Source organism: Cibotium barometz, chromosome 10 (assembly GCF_041138505.1).
Source record: "Cibotium barometz isolate CiBa-2024 chromosome 10, ASM4113850v1, whole genome shotgun sequence".
Lineage (NCBI taxonomy): Eukaryota > Viridiplantae > Streptophyta > Polypodiopsida > Cyatheales > Cibotiaceae > Cibotium > Cibotium barometz.
The window spans coordinates 9372205-9394679 of record NC_141055.1 but is presented as its reverse complement, the minus strand read 5'-3'; the positions used below and the strand labels follow the sequence as shown (position 1 = coordinate 9394679).

Below are 22475 nucleotides of genomic sequence, written 5' to 3'. Positions count from 1 at the left end.
TTGTAACACTAGACGAGTAGTAGTAGAGGGGAAGGCTAAAGATTACGAAAGGATTATAGGGTAGATGGGAAGGCTAAAGATGAGGTGCATCCCGCTTGAAAGAGAGCTCGGTGAAGACAATGTAGACTTGCAACTTTCCTGCTAGCTCCTTGAAGAGTACTTAAGAGTATCCCCCAAAATAATGAGATAGAGAGAACCCTTGCATAGGGGGTGTGGATTGGCCCAAGCTTTTTAAAGCTCTTGGCTTTTTAAGAAAAAAAAGTTGGCTGTACCAGCCATTTATCCATCTAACTCTAATACCACTGTAAGATCTCCATAGAGCTAACCAACGATTATCTACCATAGAACAACATAGTGCTAGGGGGAAGCTTAGAATCACATACCAAAAAAAACCCTACCATACATTTCGTGAACCCAACATGTACACACTGCATGAAATGATGGATTGTGGCTAGCAACTCCCCACCCCACCCTACAATTCAATACCTCAAATCACCTACAAGGTCCACATAGAGCTAACGAACAATTATCTGACATAGAACCACATAGGTCTAGGGTTAAGCTTGGAATCACATACCAAAGAAACCCTACCATACATTTCATTAACTTGACGTCATACACATTGCATGAAATGATACATTGTGGCTAGCAACTCCCCACCCAACCGTAGATTCAATGCCTCAACCCACCTCCAAGCCTAAGGTCTAATTACTGCAAACTTGCCAAGCCTAGATGACCCCAATTTGGTGTACCATACCAACGAAACTACATGACCCTAAGGTCCTACATGGCCCTGGTAGCTCTCCTGTTTGCAATGTGGATACCTCTAAATAAATCACAAGTCCTCCCAGAAATCTTATATAGCAATAACCAAGCTATAATAATTCACCCTTACTTTATTTACAAGCTTTTAGCAAAAACTAGCTCCTCATTATTTATTAACCCACACCCAATCCAAACCTTATCTTGCTAGTGCCCTTAGCCTGCATGTGAACCTTCAAGGCCTTTGCTAAGCCTTAGACCCTAATCCTAGGTTAGCACATGTCCTTAGCCTCGTGATGTAGCACGTTGCTCTCCCGATAAATTATTGGAACACTCGGAGGTCTCCAGGTTTTGATTTTCATGTTGTGATTTTAACCAAAGCGTAAGGATCAATTGAAACCATACTGACATATGCAAGAGCTCATGACAACCACACCTTCCATGAGTAGGCCCATGGCATACACTGCAAACTATCCCCGCATCAAAGTAGGCCTAGATACTTCCCCAGTAAATAGTATTCTCTAAACATTTTACAATAGCTAATATTCTCTTCTATAAATTATAGCCAAGGAAAGTCTGCTGAGTACTACTTCAATTACAAACTTCTCCATCAAACAAGACACAAAAAGCATATTCTTACAGGGCGGTATAGCTTTAGTAATCCCATAGGACATTTGCTTCACAAATATTCAAGCCTGAGAGAAGGCATGTGATATAAAGTCAGCACAGACATAATAGGCCAGCATGGGGGAAGATTTTTAAACCTTAGATTGCGCATTGGAATAATGCAGAGACAAGACACAAATAAGACAGAATATTCTTCAGATACAAGACTTGGGCAAGGGCAAAAGGCGTAGAAACTTAACATAGCTCGGGCTGAAAGGGCTGAAACAGGAATGAAGCAGTGATGGCAAACACAACAGGCAACAGAAATTAATGACAGCTGTCATAGTGGGCAAAAGCAGAAGTGCAGGCGAGGCATTCAACCATGACTGCACCATTGAACATGGGTCGTAGCTTGTGGTTACAACCCACATAATCTACATCAGAACTCTTTTCTTCTTCTTCTTCTTCTTCTTCCTCTCTCTCTCTCTCTCTCTCTCTCTCTCTCTTCTGAAGGTAAACCACTCATTAAGGATTTCTGTAAACCCAAAGAAAAACAGCCAAAAAAAATCAATAATAACTGATTTAGCAAAGGTGATTGTACTTGATGCTTTACACAGCAAGTATTAGTAGATATGTTTCCATTTTTGGACCATAGATCTAGCTTAAGACCAACATGGTGTTCTAGTTATGTATTTGTCTCGTTTGGCCTTCTATAGACGTTAATATTATTCCTCTCTCTCTCTCTCTCTCTCTCTCTCTCTCTCTCTCTCTCATGCGCATGTATGTTTAGCTGTGACCTTGCTAAGTTGATTCCCTAAAAACAGGCAGCATGCTTCTTCAAAAAATCGATCATGTACAGCACATGGGAACCAGCATTGAATGGCATTGTTGTGCATCGTGCATTCTCACTGTTATTCCACAACATTGTTCATGGCTTAAAGCACCAAATGGGTATAGTCACCATAAGATGACGACTCCAGCATGGTAAAGATCTGTATGGCACGGTCACCAAAATCCTCCCCAAACCTGCAAATATCATGCCCCTGCTTTCTGCTTTTTGGGCACTCTATAACCACCCACAACACAAGCATGATCCCTTTCAAAAGGTTCTAATGTCACTTGCTCTGCTGGTTTGAACTGCTCCTTTTGCAGCTTCTTTACTTCTTGAGCAAAAACTGCTTCGGCAGGAACAGTTGAATCAATACAGTTTGCCTGTTCATAAAGGTAACTGATTAATCTCTCTCTCTCTCTCTCTCTCTCTCTCTCTCTCTCTCATTGGAAATATGCATCTTGGGAAAACCAAAGCATAGTAAAACTTCCAGGATTAAGGAGGATAACACAATGATAGAGAAGAATTCAGGCTAATTACAAGTATAATCATAAAAAAAGACTAATCTCATTAAAAATCTCTCACCGAAGTGAGACTCAAGTACAACCTTAAATAGCTCCAATAGAGCAGTGATGACACTTTTTGCACCCCATGGTACATCTCATGTGGAAGTACAATCATGTCAACCCACTCAAACCATGTGCCTAGCACCATACATGAGCCTTGCAATGACATGTACCAAAAACCTTCTATAATCCTCCTTCGCTACACACCATACAATTAGCATTGCCTTGCAAGCTAGCTTTTAACTCTCCAAATATATGACGAATTGGACAAGGTCATAACAACACACAAATTTGTGCTACGCCCTTGGGTCTGTCATAGACGTAAATAAAATCTCTCTCTGCGCGAGCACGCGTGTGTGCGCACAAATGCGCAACAGATTATGAGCCTGACCTACACCCAAGAGGACGGAGAGATTGTGGATGGAACACCCACACTCACCAGGAGAGTACCCACCCACCCAAGACCTGCTACCATTGTGTACATGTGCAGTTATCAAAGATAGGGCACAGTCAATCCAAAGAGCTAGACACCCTCGTCCTCTGAGGTCCACGCCTTCCTCCCATCCACTCCAGACTCAAGAGACTCCAGCACCATACCACATTCCCACCCCGGGTGGTGGAGGATGACACATGATGAGAGGATCCATATAGTACATGGACCTATTTTCTTTTGGCATTTTTACTTGCTTGTTTATGATCTACAGTTGAAAGGTAGCACTTTTTGGTCTCATAGACTGACTAGGTCTTTAGTAGACGTTAATAGAATCTGTAACTTTAGTACAGTAATAAAATCTTTCTTTCTGACCAGCGAGCAGCCCCTCTCTCATAGTACTTTTAAGCAAATCTAATTTGGCACCTTAGTGTTGTTAAAACTCCACCATGGAAAATCATGAGGCGAAACCAAACCAATGAAGTCATTTGAACCCTTTGGTTAAGAAGCTTATTGGCATCAATTCACCTTGACAAGTCCTCTGGATTTTAAATTGAATAAAATTTTGATTGGAAGTATCTTCCCATCACAATTTCATATACAAGTGTGACTACAGCTATTATACATGCCTAACATTAACGTCTCAATGCAATGATAGTCCATACCTACAAAATTATAAGCATGCATCCATGCATAAACAGTAAACCAAACATAAACATAACTCTCTCTCTCTCTCTCTCTCTCTCTCTCTCTCTCTCATCTGTACCAAGTTGCAGAAAAAATGCACCTTAATGGATATAACAAAATGCCCTCCATTCTTCAGAAAATAATGACCATTCAAAGCAACAATACGCGCCTGCATTGTCAACAAATGAATGTTAGCTTTTACGTACTCCATCATTGATATACAACATAACACAAATCTTAGACTCTGCTTTTTGCAGCTACATGCTTTAGACATCAAAAAAGCAACTCTTAACATGCCCATCACTGTACAGTGTCATGGCTCAAGTGTTTTTCTTCTGTGAGATAAATATTAGTATATATAATGTGCAACTGCCGTAGATTAGGAACCATTTGAACACAATTCCAATTTTCTTGCTGCTGGGAAGACTACTTTCTTGAATGCTGGGCTGCATACCAGCAGGCATCAATGCTCAAGTCTTGAGCCATACACATGCAAAGAGACCCAAACAAATCACAAACTTGCTGTTTTTTAGGTTATCCACTATAATAACTGTCGCTTCCCAGGAGGTGGAAAAAAAAACTGAATATAAGCAGCAACCGGCGGCTCAACTCATTAGCATCAGCCTGTGGACTTGTTTCAGTCGCAAAATCATGAAGGGGAATCCAAGATCATCATCTGCTTGAGTTGTGTGGTTTTGATGGCGTCGAATTTTCAATTATAAGCCCTGATTCACATGAGAAGACAAGCCCACAAATAACACTTTGCCAGTGAACTGAACTCAAGCCCATAGATGAGTCACGTATCCATGTACTTGTCATTGCAGCATCAAGCGAATGAACTTCTCCAGCCGCAAATTAACCATCATCAGCCAGTCTTGTCACTACTTACCATAAACTGAAGCAGACTCACTTCATTAACTCCATCATACATGGCATAGACTGCATGCCTGTTCCTATCATTGTTGTGCCCAAGGGTAGGTGCAAGTTTGTGGGTACAGATATCTTCGCCTTGCAGAAAGTTTTTGTGAATAAACCGTCATACTGAACACAAGCGGAAATTGGTGGTCCAACTCATCAGCATCAGGCCGTGGATTTTCTCAGTCACGAGATCATGAAGGGGAATCCAAAAAATATCATCATCTGCTTGAGTTCTAGAGGCAATAGGATTTCAAGATTCTAGTCCCTAGTTTGCATAAAAAAGCTCTCCCTGAAAAGACAACACTACAACCCCAAAACCTTAGAGAAGTCACACATTTATGTACTTAAAGCAACTAGTTAGCATCACCAAATGGACTTCTTCAGTCACAATTCATGAAGGGGAATCCAAATGTAATCATCTGCCAGGCCAGTTGACCTATTTGTAGGACATAGTATAGCAATGTTTAGATTCACTATCAAACAAAACAAAAACAACAGTGCCATGAGAGACTACTCAAAAGGCATCAGACCAGCGTTCCATCACACACAGCATAGACTACATCCTATGACATTCCCACTACCGTTACATGGACATGCCCAAGAGTAAGTGCAGGTTTATATGTGAAGATATGTCCACCTTCAAGTAAAATTCTTCGCACCACCACATTGAGTACTCCACCAACCTTCAATCATATTTCAATGCAACAAAGAACAATGCTCTTTCCACAAGCCTATTACACGAATCAAGCAAATGCAAGCCATGGCAAAGTTGAAGCAGCTTTGTTAAAAGCAGCCACAGAATTGGAATTTGGAGAGTATTAAAATCAAAGGGGAGAAGTGCACTGGAAAAGTCCGCGAGAAGCCTCTATAGGTTACCTGGTCAGGCTGGGCAACATCGGCAAATATTACATCAACCATCCCCACCAGCATACGGTATCGCTGTGGGTGGCGTGCATCTTCAATGATCGGTATGACATTTGTCCTCTTTTTGGCCATATTGACTAGATCGCGCCCACTTCTATGAGAGAACTCCACAGCATATACAATCCCAGTCTGCACCAGCATCAACAAGAGGCAGAAAAACTTACAACGAGCTCTATCAAGTCATTCTCCACACCAACAGTTAGAAAGTGAGAAAAATAACCAGATCTTACCGGGCCAACTATATCAGATACATGAGACACCGTAGTGCCAGAAGCTGCCCCCAAATACAAAACATGAGCTCCTGGTTTCTGAAACAATACATAAATGTGATAACCCATGGACCCTCAATGTTTGCTAGAGCATACTATGTGTCTGGATCCATGTCATGGAACAAATCTTCCCTAATACAAGGAAGAGGAGAGAGGGAATCAGATGGCAGGGTGCACTTACAATCCAAATATTGTCCACGCCACCCAAAATGGCTGCAGCCAGCTTTGAGCGAAATGGGTTCCAGACCCTGTACTCCACCTTCTTTCCCTCCTCAACCTGCATGCTTAGACTAAATTAATCTGGATGATTATGGATAAAATTCAAACTCAACACAAAGCCAGAAATTTCTCGCTGTGTTTCTAGCCTAGACTCACCATGCACACCCACGAGAGCATGCTATAACCATTCCATCACAACCCCAAGCCGCCCAAATCGCCACAGGCATCAGAGAAAATACGGCAAGTGCCACCACACACAAGGCAACCATCACCCCTGATCCCACAAAGTGAATGCAAAAATCCATAGTCCAACTGCCAAACCATCAAGGACATCTTGGCAATCTGAGATACTCAATGCTGACTTGAAGCCTTGATTAAGGCCATCAACGCTATCATGAAGGGCCTAGATTAGACAATATATAATGGCAACCCTCAATAATTAGCAATACTCCAAAGACTCCACTAGACACAAGGAAAACTAAGGATAACCCAAAGACTCCACCTAGCAAAGGCAAATGAAGTATACTCCACAGCCTCCACCTTGCATGCTAGAAAAAATCCACCCCGAGAAAGGGCAGGGCACCCCACAATTACATCTGAGCAGGTGAGAAGTTTCAGCAATAAAACACAACACATAGTTTGGACCAACAAAGGAGTCAGAAGACCTTGACAAGCCAGGAACAGGTAACATATTCCCCCTCTTGGGCAGTGACTACGGCCGTACGGACTGCACAGCCAACACGTGCACTGACGCTTAAGTTAATAAACAGATTTAGATGTAGTAACATCATCAAAGATTCGTAATATCATCTCATTTACCTCAACAGAGATTCTCTTCTCGCCGTAGACACTTTCACCAGGAACCATATTCAGAGTGACAAGTGCATCTTCCTTGGCTTTGGCAATGAAGACACCCTCGTGTCTGTGAGGCTCGATGATGACCTTCGACCCTCCTTTCATTCCACCTCTTCCCCCGCCACGCCCTCTTCCGCCACCTCTTCCCCCGCCGCGCCCACCGCCACGGCCTCGGCCACCACCACCAAAGCCACGCCCACCACCTCCTCGACCTCTCCCTCCACCATCACCGCCTCTGCCACCACCACGGCCTCCTGCACATTCATACAAGCAACACACTCAAGACACAGGGAAACCGTTACCCTACACAAGTTCCTGAAAAGTCTGCAAACCAATAAGCTTGGAAATCCAACACAGGTCCATGAAGAATGTGTAGAAAAACCCTAATGCTAGACGGCTCTCGAACAGAATGTGCAGGAGAACACTTGCCCTGGGCAGGATAATGAAGACTGTCTACAGTACTGCAGCTGGTCTGCTGGGTAGAACACTTCCCTTGCATAAAACGTCAGAAAGGGGCTCGCTTGCCAAGCATTCCACAGTTCAACACATCAAACGAGTAGAAGGTTTAGAAGACTGACCACGACCACCCCCGCCGCGACTTAAAGGAGGCCTCATCGCTTCGATGACGCTGGCTTCCTCGACTACGAGAGAGTTGAACCCTTCGTAGAAGTACGCAGTGCTAAAACCCTACTTGTTTGTTTCAATTTCGGGACCTTAATGTGAGAACGAAGGGCTCTACACGATGAGTTTTTTTAAAGTCTTTTTTTTACATCCTTATAATTATATTTATAAAGTGTGCAATGCTCCCAAGAAATGTGATACCCCAGCCACAAGTACAGACTCATGTGATACCCCAGCCACAAGTACAGACTCAGACTCAGTAGTGCAGCCTTTAGGAGTTTGTTCCTCCATGAATTCCTTCTTGATCCAAATCTTTACATCAGGTCTCATACCAACAGGATTCTCTATTAAGGTCATAAAGGTATGAACCGGTTGCTTCTCCTTCAGATACCATCTTTGAGTCTTAAGTCCAAACTTTAACAAGCTTTCCTTCAAATCTTTCCCAGCATAACCTTGCCACATGCCATTAAATGGTTAGGTTACCCTAGTATGTGCAATCATCTCGTCAACATGAAAGTGTCTCATCCTATTCCAAATTGTAGAGCTTGTACTATCTCTACATATGTATTGTCATTCATCTTATTTACATAATAAACAAACCACCACTAATGCACACATCTATACATTAACTCAACAGCATCCAACCCCTACCTTAATCCCTTTTGAAGTACCAAATCTCCCATAGACAACTATATCTAACAAGGTTGAAAACTAGATTAATTGCCCCCTGATTCCGTCAAGGCATCCCCAGAAAGCATGTCTACCATCCTCAATTGTGTAAATCCACATCTGGAACACACCACAAAAGTAAAGTTTTTTTTTCAAAGTCTTAAGGAGATTGTTATGTAGCCCGTTCAGCGGCTACTAGAAGCTTGACTGGCTTGGAGACTTCTCATAGCCCTAAGCACGAAGCTCGACCGGCTTCGAGACTGTCCACCAGAGCGTGGGCGACAAGCGAGTTGAGGTTCAGGGGGGAGAGGACATCCGGGTGTAGTACCATGGGCGACCAAGTACGTGTGGGTAGGTAGGCCACCATATATACCTCTATGGTTGGGAGAGCTCCTCCTCCGTTGTCCAAATGTTATCACCTACTAAAGGTGCATAACATTGGTATCAAGAGAGAGTTGTTTTTGTCAGGTCAGTGGTTTTGAACCATTTAATATAAAATCTGGTCTTATCTCAAAAAAATCAAATCGGAGCTACTCTACTATGTGGAGGAGAGGCCGACGTAGCTGCAAACAGGGCGAAAGTCTCTTCATCGTTTTTTTGCTCGCATGGGCACAAGCGTGTGTGGTGTGGTGTCGTGGAAGAGGAGCATGTTGCGCAGCCGACCATCATCCATAGCTCAGGACCCTCTTTTCGACAAAGAGCAACAACCACAGTATATTTTAATCGAACACCCTCTACGAGCAAGCACGAGCGATAACAGCGACCACGCTTTGAAAAACAGTAGCATATTGTCGGCGAACAGCAGAGCAACCGTTGTAGCAAGCATGACCCTGTGAGCAGTACAGCGGGCAGTAGCACATGTAGGCGCCCAAGGTCTGAACATCAGAAAAAGCATAGCCGACCCCAATTGATTCGCTTCCCTAGCGGTTGTGGCCTGCCTACACTATGGGAGAGAAAACGTAGAGGACCATCGAATCTCTCTCTCCCTCTCTCTCTCTTTCTCGTCCGGTAGTGCTAGGTGCACCAACCTAGCTGCGCAACAAGGGAAGCAACCAAACCATCACGCCAACGCTTCATTGGTGTAGCCACCCTGTCGCACACCACTTCCCTCGCCTTCTCTCTGTAAAAGCAGCAAAGTAGCCAGAGAAGTTACCTCAACCACTAGCGCAACCAAATTATTGTTTTGTGTTTCTCTCAAAGGCCCATAGCGTACACGATAACCATGTGAGAAGGGTAGTGCAGTGTCGAACATTGAGAACTACCCAAACACAAGTGGTACCTAAGCGGTCACTGAGCACAAGAACGAAGCGTGGGATTGTAGAGAAGCAAGGAAACAAAGCCACGGGAGCATCCGATTTTTCTTCTCTTTCTAGCCTCGCCGTCGCAATGTGCAGGAGATTGCCGCAGTGCATTGACCACCGACACATCGACATTGATATCGATGAGACCATGTCTTCAACGGCCACACACTTTGGGACTCGGGTAGCCAGTTTCCCATGTAATTTATTTATTTATCTCGTTTTCTTATTTATTTATAAAATTAAAAATAACTTGAAATCCAATTCCAACATGTCTAGCGGGGTAGCTCGCCACCAGCACGTGGTTTAGGGGTTTTTCCTCGTAAGTTACCTCCATGTCCGACCTATCCCCGACTGAGCTTGACCATATTTGTCAGGCACTGAACGGCTCACTAGACTAAGATGACGTGATATCCTTCGGGCTCGCGAAGGACCGCGAATGGTCCCATTTACATAGCTCCTGATGTTTCCTTGTCTATAGTAGATGACCCCATAGGTCCATCCACAACGATGGATAGCATGGAGTTAGTGGACGAGCAACCCTTGTAGGCTGATGATACTAACGAGAATCACTCCGAGGATGATCTTCTTGATGAGAACGACTATGGAGAGGATACTCGACCCACGGATATGAAGTTAGAGGTTGAAATAGATATCTCAAGGGAGTCCATAGCCTAGTTGTTTACAAAGGACGAGCGCATTGAACAGAAATTAGACCGAGATTTTGTATGTGCTTAGGAGTATTCATTCTCGTTTGGGTGCTAGTCCTACTACTCCTGTCCTACTACTCCTGCAAGGAGTGTTGTTGCACCAAGATCCTCATAGAGGAGGGTGCCTTTTCCTCCTACCGAGGACGTAGTGCCTCGAGTAGGATCATCGGTCGAAGTTCTTACGAAGTAGTCCGCAGCAGCGGATCGCTAATCTCCTCAAGGACCTCAAGCCGCCAAGCTTTGGGAGGAGAGAAGAAAGAATGCAACAAGGACTCGATAAATATCTTTATGTAGAAGTGGTCGGATATCCACAACCTTAGGTAGGCCCCAAAGAATGTGAGGCCCATAGAGACCAGCATGTTGTAACATGTAAGGCATACAAATGGTGGATGAGTTTTGTAGAGAGTGCCAGACTTTCAAGTACCTGGGTAGAGTTTGAAACGATATTTCGAAAAGAGTTTTTGCCTATGAATGAGTTGTAGAGGTCTTGGTGTGATTGGGATAGATGCTCGATACAGGGGCATCTCCCTCACATAGTACATCTCCACCCAAGATTGTGTTGAAATTAAAGGGAATTAATGAGTTCTAGACTTTACGCGGATTCATGAGATGCATACACCCAAACTATGAGGCTTTTGTAAAGCCTAAGCAGCTGTTGTTGACAGATTTCGGTGAGGCCATAAAGTATGCGCAGATTTACTCCGTTACCAGAGAGGTCAATTTAACGTAGTAGTGGATGCAAGGTCAGCCGTATGCGTGTGGTGGTGAACGAGTTGAGATTCACCACCTTCAAGAGTGAAATCTTGGAGTCACTACATGGTTTATGTGAGCATGATTCATCTTTTTCAGAGGTATGCCACACTATACACGACGTACTTATATACTGCAGAGCAGCCACCTCTTTCGTCAGAAAGGAATACTATTTAGGAGAGATTAGTCCAGGTTTCTACAAGAAGAGGAGCGAGTACTAGTCCGAAGCGACTCTTGGGTCGAGACGGAGAGCTTGAGGGTGGACCCTTCACAACCATTTGACACTAGTTCACTTGGGGGTGATAAACTTTGTCGGGGGGAAAAGTATAGACACTATTCCATTGATGATGAGTACCTACTCTACAAAGTAGAGTTTGCATACCAGCTATTGGTGATTTTCAAGCCCAAATTCTTATAGAAAGTCATGATAGTCCGAGTGTTGGTCATCTCAGGATACAGAAGACCTATGCACTAGTCAAAAGATAATTTGTTGGCCTAGTTTGTTTAAGTACGTTCAGGACTTTGTGCTGAAATGTATGAAGTGTCATATTAATAAGCATGAGCGCCTCAAGGTTGGAGGTTTTCTTCATCCACCATTGGATATTCCCAAAGGAAAATAGGAAAGTATTTCCATGGATTTCATCCCTAGTCTACCTAGAATGAATCAAGGGATGATTCGGTTTGGGTAGTGGTTGATCGATTGACTAAGATGGTCAAGTTTATACCTACTAAAAAGATGATGAAAACACCTGAGTTAGCTAGGTTGTTCATTGAACATCTCTACAAACTATATGACCTGACCGCAGATATAGTCTCTTATAGAGATAGGAAGTTCAATATTCACTTTTGGAGGGAAGTCTTCAAAAAGTTAGACACTACTCTGAGTATGAGTACAACTGATCATCCCCGCAGAGTCTGATGGTTAGACAAAAACAGTCAACCAAGTGTTAGAGGATATGCTTTGAGTGTATGTCAGTAAAAAGCAATCCAATTGGGAGGATTATCTGGTGCATTTGGAGTTTGCTTATAATACACTCCACGACTGGATTTAGTCCATTCAGGTTGATGTATGGCTTCCATCCGAGATGTTAAAACTCTAAAGATCTCTCTAGCTAATAACCATGCATAAACATGTATGAACCAGGTATATACTCATCCACCCAACCCCCCCCCCCCCCCCCCCCCGAGCCCAAGGGTGCACACATAAATATAATGAAGTATCACATATCTTACCTTAGTGTCCTATACCACCAAGAGATATGACTTCACTCCAATAGCTCTAGCTCTAGCTTGAAATGGCAAGAGAGTAAACACAATGCTTTACACAAGAGAACATCCTTTGAGAGTGCCCCATGCTCCTATTATATAAGAGGATCCTCAAGTGACTCTTGACTCTCCATTTCCATGTGCGACCCTTGGTTGCCTGAGCGTAACCTCAACCCAAGGTTAGACCTAACCCTTGCTCCACTAGAGCATGTTCCCATGCTCCCATGCTATATGCACATAACATACTTCCCCTCTCTCAAAACATTGCACTCTTGCAATGAAAAGAAGGAAAATTGCGTTGAACGTTCTCAACTGACTCCCAAGTCGAATCCTCAATTTCCCTGTCTTTCCACTATTAAAAGACTAAGGTCATGTAAAAGGGTAGGATAAGGGTGTGTGTGTAAATGGACTTATGGTCCACTAGCTCACCTATTTAAAGGTGGAGCTAGAAGGCATTTGTGTGTGAGCTAAAGCCAAGTTGTATTCATAAGCAACTTAATAAACAAGATGTGTTCTTGTATTTTGTGGATCTCTCTCCCTCCACTCAACTTGATCTAGCATAAGCACCGCGAATTCCAACATGGTATCAGAGCTAGGCAACTTGCAAGGTGTAGACTAGGTCAAAAAAGTGTTTTTTGAGTAATCTCATCTACCCCCAGCTAGTGGAGGCCTTCCAACTGCTTGTGGAGGCCGTATCTTCACGTGCTTTCAACTAGGAAGTTGAAGAATACCTCCGAGCACTCAAATTCGTACAGGTAATTGCTTGTTTTCATCTCTTTGAGCCGCGTCGCTGAGCACTGAGCAGGCCGACGCCCGTTTTTCTGCGTTGCTGATGTCGTACAGCAATTCGCCTTGTGTGGGCACCCTTGGCCTGAGGAAAGTTAGGGCTTTTAAAGCCCATGACCTAAGGGCTTAGCATCTCAAATTTCATCCCTAATGGCGGCGTGAATCGTGCATGGGAGTCGAAAAACCAGGGTGCTCCTGTGTTCTACCATGAAAGCTTCTTCATCTTAAAAGCTTAATAATAGTGTTCTTAAATACTAATAGTGTTAATTAACACTAATGATGCAACTAATCCAGCAAAGGGGAGCCATTTCAGAGTGTTTCTAAACACTAAGAGTGTTTCTAAACACTAAGAGTGTTCTTAAACACTAATGGTGAATCTAATCACCAATGCAAGTGTCATTAATAGACGCTAAAAATGTGCTCTTAAGCACTAATAGTGTTGCTAAACACTAACAGTGATCTTAATCACCAAAGAAAGTGTTCTTTGACACTAATGAAGCTCATCTCCAGTAGAAGTAGTGGTTGGGCACAAACCCTAAGTGCTAAACCATAAGCTTCATCAACTTAATCTCTTTTTTATGCAACATCCTTGGCTTGATTAAGGGTTGTTGCACTCTCATAAGCAATTCTCTTTCTACTTAAGCCAAAACATCACAAATTTTCTGGTTTTCTTCTTCATAAATTAGCCCATTACACTCTTGTAATCTCCTTTCAATACCCAATGTCAAAGGAAAACACCCAAATTAAGAAGTTCTCAGGAGAGGGCTTCCACACTTGGGGCAAGTTCTTATCAAGTACAAGATGATGTCCAAAGGTTTTTGGCCGTTCATCTCCGGCACTAAGGTTATTGATCGAACTAAGGCTGAAGATAATGAGAGGGCACAAGCCATCATCATGCTCCATCTTGATGAGGCTCTTATTCACCATGTGGACTAGCTTCCAACAGCGAAGGAAAAATGGGTTGAGCTTGACAAGCTCTATGGAGCTCGTGGTGGTAAGAATTCCAAGATCTCACTTAAAATCGAGTTTTCCAGCTTGGAGCTCAAAGAGGGAGACGGCATTGGAGCCTTTATCTCTCACTTGAAGAGCCTTATGGCTCAACTTGCATCAGTGAATGCGAGAATGGATGAAGATGATGCAGTGGCTGTTTTGTTAAAAGCAGTCAAGAAGGTGTACCCCACCTTAGTCACCACCCTGAAGAACATACCTAATCCCACCCTTGAAGGAGTCATTCTATCTTGTCTTGATGAAGAAAAGAAGGTGTACCCCACCTTAGTCACCACCCTGAAGAACATACCTAATCCCACCCTTGAAGGAGTCATTCTATCTTGTCTTGATGAAGAAAAGAGGCCAAAGGGAGGAGCTGAATCTTCAAATGCATCGACTCCATTGAATATCGAACAAGCGTTGTCACATCAAGTGAGCAAAGTAAGGTGTACCCATTGCAAAAAGGTAGGTCATTTTGCAAATAATTGTTGGATCAAATATCCCAACAAGATGAAATGTAATAAGTGTAAACAAACGGGACATATCACCTCTAAATGTCCTAACAAAGAGTCAGAGGCTAACTTTGTATCAACCTCTAACTCCTCTGAGCACTTGTTTTAAATCTCAATGTAACAATACCTATATTCCTAAACCTTGTATGCCTAATGTTATAAAGGCAACCTATGTCCAATACCACCTATTCCAATTCTTTCATAGTTGGTATTGAGGGAGGGTATTAAAAGACTAAGGTCATGTAAAAGGGTAGGAGAAGGGTGTGTGTGTGAATGGACTTATGGTCCACTAGCTCACCTATTTAAAGGTGGAGCTAGAAGGCATTTGTGTGTGAGCTAAGGCCAAGTTGTATTCATAAGCAACTTAATAAACAAGATGTGTTCTTGTATTTTGTGGGTCTCTCTCCTCCACTCAACTTGATCTAGCATAAGCACCACGAATTCCAACATCCACTTCATTTTAACCTCAGGAATTAGGTGACTACAAAGTTTCCTTTCCTTGAATTCAAGTACATTTACGGTTTATGTGGAACATAATACAAATCTTCGACTTCAATGAGTTCTTGAGGAGTAATCCTCACCTCCCTTCTTCTCTTCCAGTCTACTAACATGAAAGACTGGATGAACTCTGACATGTGGATGTAGTTTTAATTCATACGCAATTGTGCCAATTCGACGTATAACTCAGAATGGACCACAATATCTAGGAGATAATTTTGAGCACTTTCATGTTGACAAAGTCTGAGAATCTTTAGGAACTTTCAAATAAACCAATGCTCTTAGCTCAAAAGACCAAGGTGAGCGTCCTCTATCAGCATAAAACCATGCTTTATCTTGAGCACTCCTGATAGGATCCTAAGCTTGGTTCAGCATTTCCTACATATCTTGCAAGAAATCCCTCGATGCATCAAGCTCAATGTCCTTAAGACCGACATCAACAAGTGCCCTGGGTTGATACCCATACATAAGCATGAATGGACTATAACTAGTAGCCGAATGCTTAGAACTGTAAATAAGCAAATTCCATCATTGGAAGATATTTTTCCCAACTCGATGGTTTTCCAGAGACATATGCAGGAAGCATATCCTCTACAGTCTGATTCACACGCTTTGATACCACTATTAAAATCCTAAAGATCTCTCTAGCTAATAACCATGCATAAAACATGCATGAACAAGGCATATACTCATCCACCCAACCACCCCGAGCCCAAGGGTGCACACACAAATATAATGAAGTATCACATATCTTACCTTAGTGTCGCATACCACCAAGAGATATGACTTCACTCCAACAACACTTGGCTCTATCTTGAAATGGGAAGAGAGTAGACACAATGCTCTACACAAGAGAACATCCCTTGAGAGTTCCCCATGCCCCTATTATATAGGAGGGTCCTCATCTTGACTCTTCATTTCCATGTGTGACCCTTGGTTGCCTGACCCTAACCTCAACCCAAGGTTAGACCTAACCGTTGCCCCCCTAGAGCATGTTCACATGCTTAGGGTGGGTTAGCCTCCTAGTATATGCACATAACACAAGATCTCCTATAGTCGTAGGGATAGAGAAAGAAAAGTTGTAGTCGATCAAGTTCCTTGAAGACATGCAATATATGTTGCAGGCAGCAAAAGATAGCATACATAGTGCACAAGATCGTGCTACGAAGATGTATGCAAACAAGGGTCATAGAGAAGTGGCCTTTGAAGAAGGTGACTTCGTATATTTGAAAGTCCATGCAAAGTCGGAGACTTTAAAGATAGGAAAGTGTGAAAAACTTTCACCTAGATACTACGTTCCCTTTAAAATCCTTAAGAAGGTTGGTGTTAGCGTACAAACTTGAGTTGCTGGAGAGCTCTCGAGTCTATCCTTTTTCATGTCAATAAACTATGAAAAATCGTTGACCATAAGGAGAATGCAATTTCTATAAGCGTTTTGGTGGAGTTGATAGAACCACCATTCCAGATGAGCTCGAGAAGATTATCAGATTTAGAGATCAAAACACGAGGCACACTATGTATCGACAGGAACTTGTTGAGTGGAAAGATCACGAGGATGAGGCATCCTTGTGGGAGCACTTGAGTACACAAACCAAGAACTTTCCAGAGTTCATTTTTGCTGAACGAAAACTCTTTTTAAAGGGGGAGTAATGTTACGTATCCCCTAGTGGCTAAGCGGAGGTGAACTAGCTTCTTCGAGACCGCCCGCCAGAGCATGGGCGACGAGCGAGCCAGGGTTCAGGGGAGAGGGAGCCCAAGCGTAGTACTGCGGGTGATCGGGTATGTGTGGGCAGGCAGGCTACCATATATACCCGATAGTGGGGAACCTTATCCCCATTCCCTCTATGGCTCGGTGGTGATCTAGAGCTCTTCTCCTTTGACATCCAAGCTTGTCGTCGTAGGTGCATAACATGGACTTAAACGGGGAGTGGTGGTTGTGTGTGTTTTGTATTTTTGCATGGGTATCCCTCTCTCAACTCAAGTATTTTTATTTAGTGAGGACCACCATCATTTGGTTCTCTCCATCCAATGAAGAGTGGGCAAGATCCCACATTGTGAGAAAAGGAGGCTACACTTCACATTTGATAAGTTTTTTTCACAGTCTAGTTAAGTAGAATTAAAGGGACAGTGGTGGTTATTATATGTGTTTTTGCATTGAGGTGTGTTTTCGCATGGGTATCCCTTTCATAAGCATACTCTCAAGTCAAGTATTTTGTATTTAGTCACCACCATTATTTGCTTCTCTCCCTCACATGTGGGGGCTTGAAGAAGAAGGGGAGAGTGCTCTCTCTATCTCTCTCTCTCTCCCCCTCCCCCCCCCACACACACATGCCTTAGTCACACCAATGCCTCACGTGTGGGGGCTTAAGAAGAAGGAGAGAATGCTCTCTCTCTCTCTCTCTCTCTCTCTCTCTCTCTCTCTCTCTCTCACACACACACACACACACACACACACACACATGCCTTAGTCACACCAATGATCCAATATTTTTTTAATGAAGCACAAAATTTGAAATATGTAGATGATGTGGTCATTTGCAGAAGTGTTAATGCTCTTAGAGCACAAGCATGGTGATTGTTACATAAAGAATGCATGGATGGTGCCTCTTATAGATCAAGGCATTGTAATTAGAAAAATGTGTATCATATGAACATGGGCTTTAAGAAAAGGAATATTTCACACCACAGATCCTAAGCCTATGATACTTTAGGGTTTTATCTTCAAAATAAAACTTGATAATGCTTTGCACGATATTTGTTTACTATAAATGAGTGGCCACCATAAGTTCACTTTCTATGTTGTTGAGAAGGTTGCTTGATGCAAGTTACTATTTCATATGATTCTACTAGAGGAAAAGGTTTTTACAACCCAATGGTTGCCTATGTAGCTTGAAGACATTTTTGTCTACAAAGAGGAACTTGCTACATTTTTACTATTGAATAATTAGTGTTGTGTTAAAGATAACTTTATTGTTTTTTTTAGGAGATCCAGGCTTTTTGTGCTAGGCAATGTTGCCGTGAGATCAATTTCAAGGTTGTTGCTGTTAGACAATCAAATAATAGGTTGAATTGATTAGGTTCTACATGTACAAAGTTCTTGGTCTGTTAGGTTTTGCGTTGAAGCTTTGTAAGAGAGGGATCTAGGAAGAGAGATATAGATTGCACTCATGAAGGGAGTACCACCATGAAGAGAGGGATCTAGGAAGAGAGATATAGATTGCACTCATGAAGGGAGTACCACCATAGATCCACTTATTATAGGGGTAGCACCTAGACATGGGAAGTCTACCATGAATCATGAAAGCTTGGGCCATAAGCTCCAAGAAGGGGGTAACAATGTATATGTGAAAATGGTCAAAAGGTCCCAAGTACATAGGGCATGTGGCATTTATAGTCCCAAGGCCCCATATGCCCCAATATACATGTCTAAATGTACCTAAATCACCACGTGCCTAAGCATGCCCCTTATGTGCATGTATCCCTTTGTTACAAACCATCCCCTCCCACAATGATTTTATCATGGAAATCGAAGGGTGGTCATGCACAGCAAACATATACAAGAGGCTATATACAAAAGCCAAAAAATCATCCCATGACTAGGTATCAATGGTGGCAGGTGAAACAAAAGACCAAAATGCTAAAAGATAGGCCATGCCAAAAATGCACAACCCCCAGGATCAAATGGAAAGGATGGCAAAATACCGTTGACGATGAGGCTAACCTTGCAACCCCCAGGATCAAATGGAAAGGATGGCAAAATACTATTGAAGATGAGGCTAACCTTGCAACCACCTGGATCAAATGGGAAATGTAGGGAACCACCATCGATGATGAAGATGAGGCTAACCTTGCAACCACCTGGATCAAATGGGAAATGTAGGGAACCACCATCGATGATGAAGCTAGCCATATATCCTGGGTCAAATGGATAACCATAATATGCATCACGGACCCTTTAAATCAATGTAGTGGTAGTTCTTGGGTTGAGGGAAAGCTCATAAGCCCATCCTTGCAGCTATAGTGTGAATCCAGCATCATCCAAAGTGTCCCATAACTCATGGCTGAAATGTTGAGTAGTTGTGGCATAAAAAAATCACCATATACGCCAAAACCAGGATGTAAAACCCTAAGATATGCCACATAATCAAGTGCCATACATCCCATAATGCATCCAAAGACAAATGTCTTATCTTCAAAGAATATAGGATCATGTCGACATCCACGGGAGACAAAAAAACATGACTCATAATAGGCGTCATGTAAGAACCAATGTGAACCAAAGCCGTCGACCCATGTAACATCACTCACACTATCCAAGACATGGTCCCCTATATCAATACATGTATGGGCATAATCCATACCATGCAACATGTCCTCATGTGCAAGACCATGTATATGTGTGTGATCCTCAAAATGATGATCAATAGAATCATCATAAACATAATTGTCTCATTAAGAATATTGACAATCTATCTACACATGAGGGATAAGTGGCATCATCTATCAAATAACTCACCATGTCACCCTCATAGTCTCTAAAGTCATCATCATAAGCATGGCATGTCTCCATTAATGGTGCCCATCAAACCCATATCCCCTAATAGATCAACCTTCATAAGGAAATACCTAAATTAAATACAAAGCACTCAAGATCCATGTGTATAATCATGTGACACAAGGATCCCCATCTAGGAATTTGTGAAAGACAATATCTTAAGAAAAATAATTATTCAACCGTTCAAATTAAGCTATTGCTAAAAATTCCACATAAATCAAGCTTTAGAAATTAGCACATGAAAATACTTCTTGTACGGCACAAACATTGGGTGCAATCTTCCCCCCCTCATGTGTGTGGCATATTCCCCACACATGAGTATTTATAAGTCTTCAATTGCTAAAATAGGCCATAGCCTCCAAAAATACAAAAGATGTGCTTTTTCTCGCATGGCACTCTCTCTTTTCCAAAAATAGAGAGCTCTTCAGTATTAGATTACTTGGGACTAGGGGGAAGCTTTTAAGCTTTATAAAATAAATATTTGCAAGTCTATGCTTCAAGTTTAAGCTTGTAAAAATAAATAAATGGATGTGCACAAGCTAGCACATAAATACAAAGCTTGTTCAAAATAATGAATGCCTTCCAAAATTATTAATTTATGCGCTTTCGCCTTAATCTTTTGAGTCCTCTTCACCTATAAAATATCCAACAATAATTGGTAAGTAATTATTCCATAGGCATACAAACCATCACCACGCATATGTTCATCAGGCGTAAGTAGCTGAGGAATCACCCTACTATACAAACTGCAATAAATATAGGTAGCCGTTGCAAGCATACATCAATATGTACCACATGTATTAATATTTAAAATGGTATCACCCACTATATTAACATAATTTTCAATGATGCAAAGATAAGCCAAGCATCCTCGAATTATCTAAGAGGGTATAATAAAGTTTTTAAGAGGGCTTAAAATACTTTCTCATAACATTCCCTCTTGCTTGAGTTTGCCATTTCCCTTAATTGGTTTGTTGAAAAGAATGGAAGACCTCAGGGAAGGCATAAAAATTAACACTTAAACTTGAGTGTAGGTCAAATATGGTCAAAATTAACCCTTAAACTTTTTCCACCACTTGAAAACTTCAATTTTGGTTCTCAAAGCTGGAATTTTTTTTTTTGATATACTTGGGATTTTCTTGTATTTTTGGCCTTTTATGCTCAAAATAAGCCAAAATTTAAGTTTTGGGCCCCCAAAAATTTACTTTAAAAATTACCAAAATTTTAAAATTTTTTGACTGAACCTTTGAGTACCTACGAAAAATTTATAGCAACTCATTTGACCACTGAAAACTCTAAAATTTGACGATTTGAGTCTTTTAAAGCCTTTTTGGACTTTTGATATTATGAAGCTTAACCATACTTAATTCAATACCTCCATGGCTAAAAGTAGGCACTTTCTAAAAACTTTTTAAGGAATTATTGAAGTCTCCTAGAGCCCTTGAGTTGATGGAGGAGAAGAAGTAGCATGTTGAGATGAGATTGAAGCGGTTTTAAGCTCTGCTAATCACATCCACGGCTTCCGATTAAGAAGAGGGTTAATAAATTGAAAAGGATTGAAGAAATTAAAGCTAAATGCAAAGGTTAAAGAGTATATGTTTTTGTGACCATTGGTTAATAAAACCAAAGGGCAAAGGAGGTGAAAAACCATCTTGTAAATCCAATCTCAAAAACTAAAAACCACTTTGACACAAGGATTCCCATCTAGGAATTTACAAAAGACAATATCTCGAGAAAAATAATTATTCAACCATTCAACTTAAGCTATTGCTACAAATTCGACATGAATTATCGATGTGTATGTGGAATATAAGATCCCAATTGGGGGGTCGCAAAATGGGTGCACTTGCCAAGGCTTGCTTCAGATGTTCATAAGCCTCTTGACACTCCTTGGTCCACTCAAAGACAATGAGCAGTTCATACAAGGGTCTGGCTATCTCTACATAAAATATGATGAAGCGTCGATAATAACCCACATGACCCATAAACCTTTGCACACCTTTGTAGTTGGTGGGCGGTGGTAGTTCCAAGATTAACTTGACCTTGCTATCATCAGTGGATATGCCATTTTTTGAGACTATGTGTCCTAGTATCACACCATGCTTGACCCAGAACTGGCACTTCAAAGGGTTTAGTGATATCCGATATAATCGGCAATGTTCAAACACCTTCCTCAAACAGTTCAAATGATCTTCCCATTGAGAATGTGCACATAGATCATCAACAATAAACACTTCCAACCACTTTTGCAAGTAGTTCTTAAAAGCGGTGCACATCAATCTTTGAAAGGTTGCCGGGGCATTTGTAAGACCGAACGACATAACCTTGTAAGCAAATGTTCCCCACATGGTATTGAAGGCAGTCTTATGTTGGTCTTCTAGTGCTATGGACACCTAGTTGTACCTTAAAAATCCATCCAAGAAGCTGTATGCTTCCTTTTCAGTCACTCTTTCCAGGACATGTTCGGTATATGGCAATGGGTAATGGTCCCTTCGAGTGGCTGCATTTACTTTCGTAAGATCGACGCATACTCTCAATTTTCCATTCTTTTTAGGCACTATCACAATGGGTGATAACCAATCTATATGTTCGATCTCATAGATAAAGTCAGTAGCAATGAGCTTATCAATTTTCTCCTTTACAATTGCTGCATACTTTGGATTCATCTGGTATGGTTTCTGCCTGGTAGGCCGTGATCCTTCCATAATTGGAATCGTATGTTGTACCAGCTCGAGTGGTACCCCTTTCATTTCCTTAT

The 22475-nt window shown here is 41.9% G+C and overlaps 1 protein-coding gene and 1 non-coding gene across 2 annotated transcripts; both read right to left on the bottom strand.

The window, feature by feature from the left end:
* Positions 1 to 2178: 2178 nt before the first annotated feature.
* Positions 2179 to 7823, bottom strand: LOC147634531 (rRNA 2'-O-methyltransferase fibrillarin 2-like). Its single transcript, XM_086803610.1, has 7 exons — positions 7644 to 7823; positions 7030 to 7319; positions 6173 to 6268; positions 5953 to 6030; positions 5675 to 5851; positions 3981 to 4049; positions 2179 to 2580 (listed from the first exon to the last, which is right to left on the bottom strand). The coding sequence occupies exons 1-7, from the start codon at positions 7678 to 7680 to the stop codon at positions 2404 to 2406; spliced, it is 924 nt and encodes a 307-aa protein (XP_086659736.1). The 5' UTR covers positions 7681 to 7823; the 3' UTR covers positions 2179 to 2403.
* Positions 4957 to 5026, bottom strand: LOC147634532 (small nucleolar RNA snoR60). Its single transcript, XR_015266849.1, has one exon. It is a non-coding gene; the product is annotated as a small nucleolar RNA snoR60 (small nucleolar RNA).
* Positions 7824 to 22475: the final 14652 nt, after the last annotated feature.